Source organism: Aptenodytes forsteri, unplaced genomic scaffold (assembly GCF_000699145.1).
Source record: "Aptenodytes forsteri isolate BGI_AS27 unplaced genomic scaffold, ASM69914v1 Scaffold284, whole genome shotgun sequence".
Classification (NCBI taxonomy): Eukaryota; Metazoa; Chordata; class Aves; order Sphenisciformes; family Spheniscidae; genus Aptenodytes; species Aptenodytes forsteri.
In genome coordinates this window covers 2,694,396-2,694,797 of record NW_008794445.1, presented here as the reverse complement: position 1 = coordinate 2,694,797, position 402 = coordinate 2,694,396, and the positions used below count along the sequence as shown (strand labels likewise).

Sequence of the window (402 nt, the reverse complement as noted above, 5' to 3'; positions counted from 1 at the left end):
CCGAACGCTCCCTTCCCTGCGCCCCAGGGACCCTCATCTGTTCCTCTTGCTGACTCCGTCGCCCAGCTCCAGCTCAGATGGGAGCGGGGAGCCGCGGTCCCCCGTCCCCAGTCTGCCAGGGCCATCTGGCTCCTCTCCTTCCCTGGGCGAGGGGGTGTCCTTGCAGAAGTCTGTCACCCAGGAGGGCATCGAGAGGAAGCCCCGGGGATCAACGGTGTAGAAGGGCTTGGCGTGGTGGGCGGTGGGGCGGCGGGGCGAGGGGCTGGTGTGGAGGCTGCTGGTACTGCTGCACTTCTTCACCAGCGTCAGCCCCAGCGGCGGGGGCGAGAAGAGGGAGGTCAGCGAGAGGCTGCTGAGGGTCTCCGAGGGCTCACTGTTGTTGCCACCCCCACGCAGGCCGGT

At 68.7% G+C, this 402-nt stretch overlaps 1 protein-coding gene across 1 annotated transcript in view; it reads right to left on the bottom strand.

Moving 5' to 3' along the window:
- Nucleotides 1-33: 33 nt before the first annotated feature.
- Nucleotides 34-402, bottom strand: part of CACNA1I (calcium voltage-gated channel subunit alpha1 I) — a 165,795-nt gene continuing 165,426 nt past the window's right edge. The window contains 1 exon segment of the mRNA XM_019474817.1: nt 34-402. This exon segment is cut by the window's right edge and continues 28 nt beyond it. Coding sequence (XP_019330362.1) covers nt 34-402 — 369 coding nt within the window.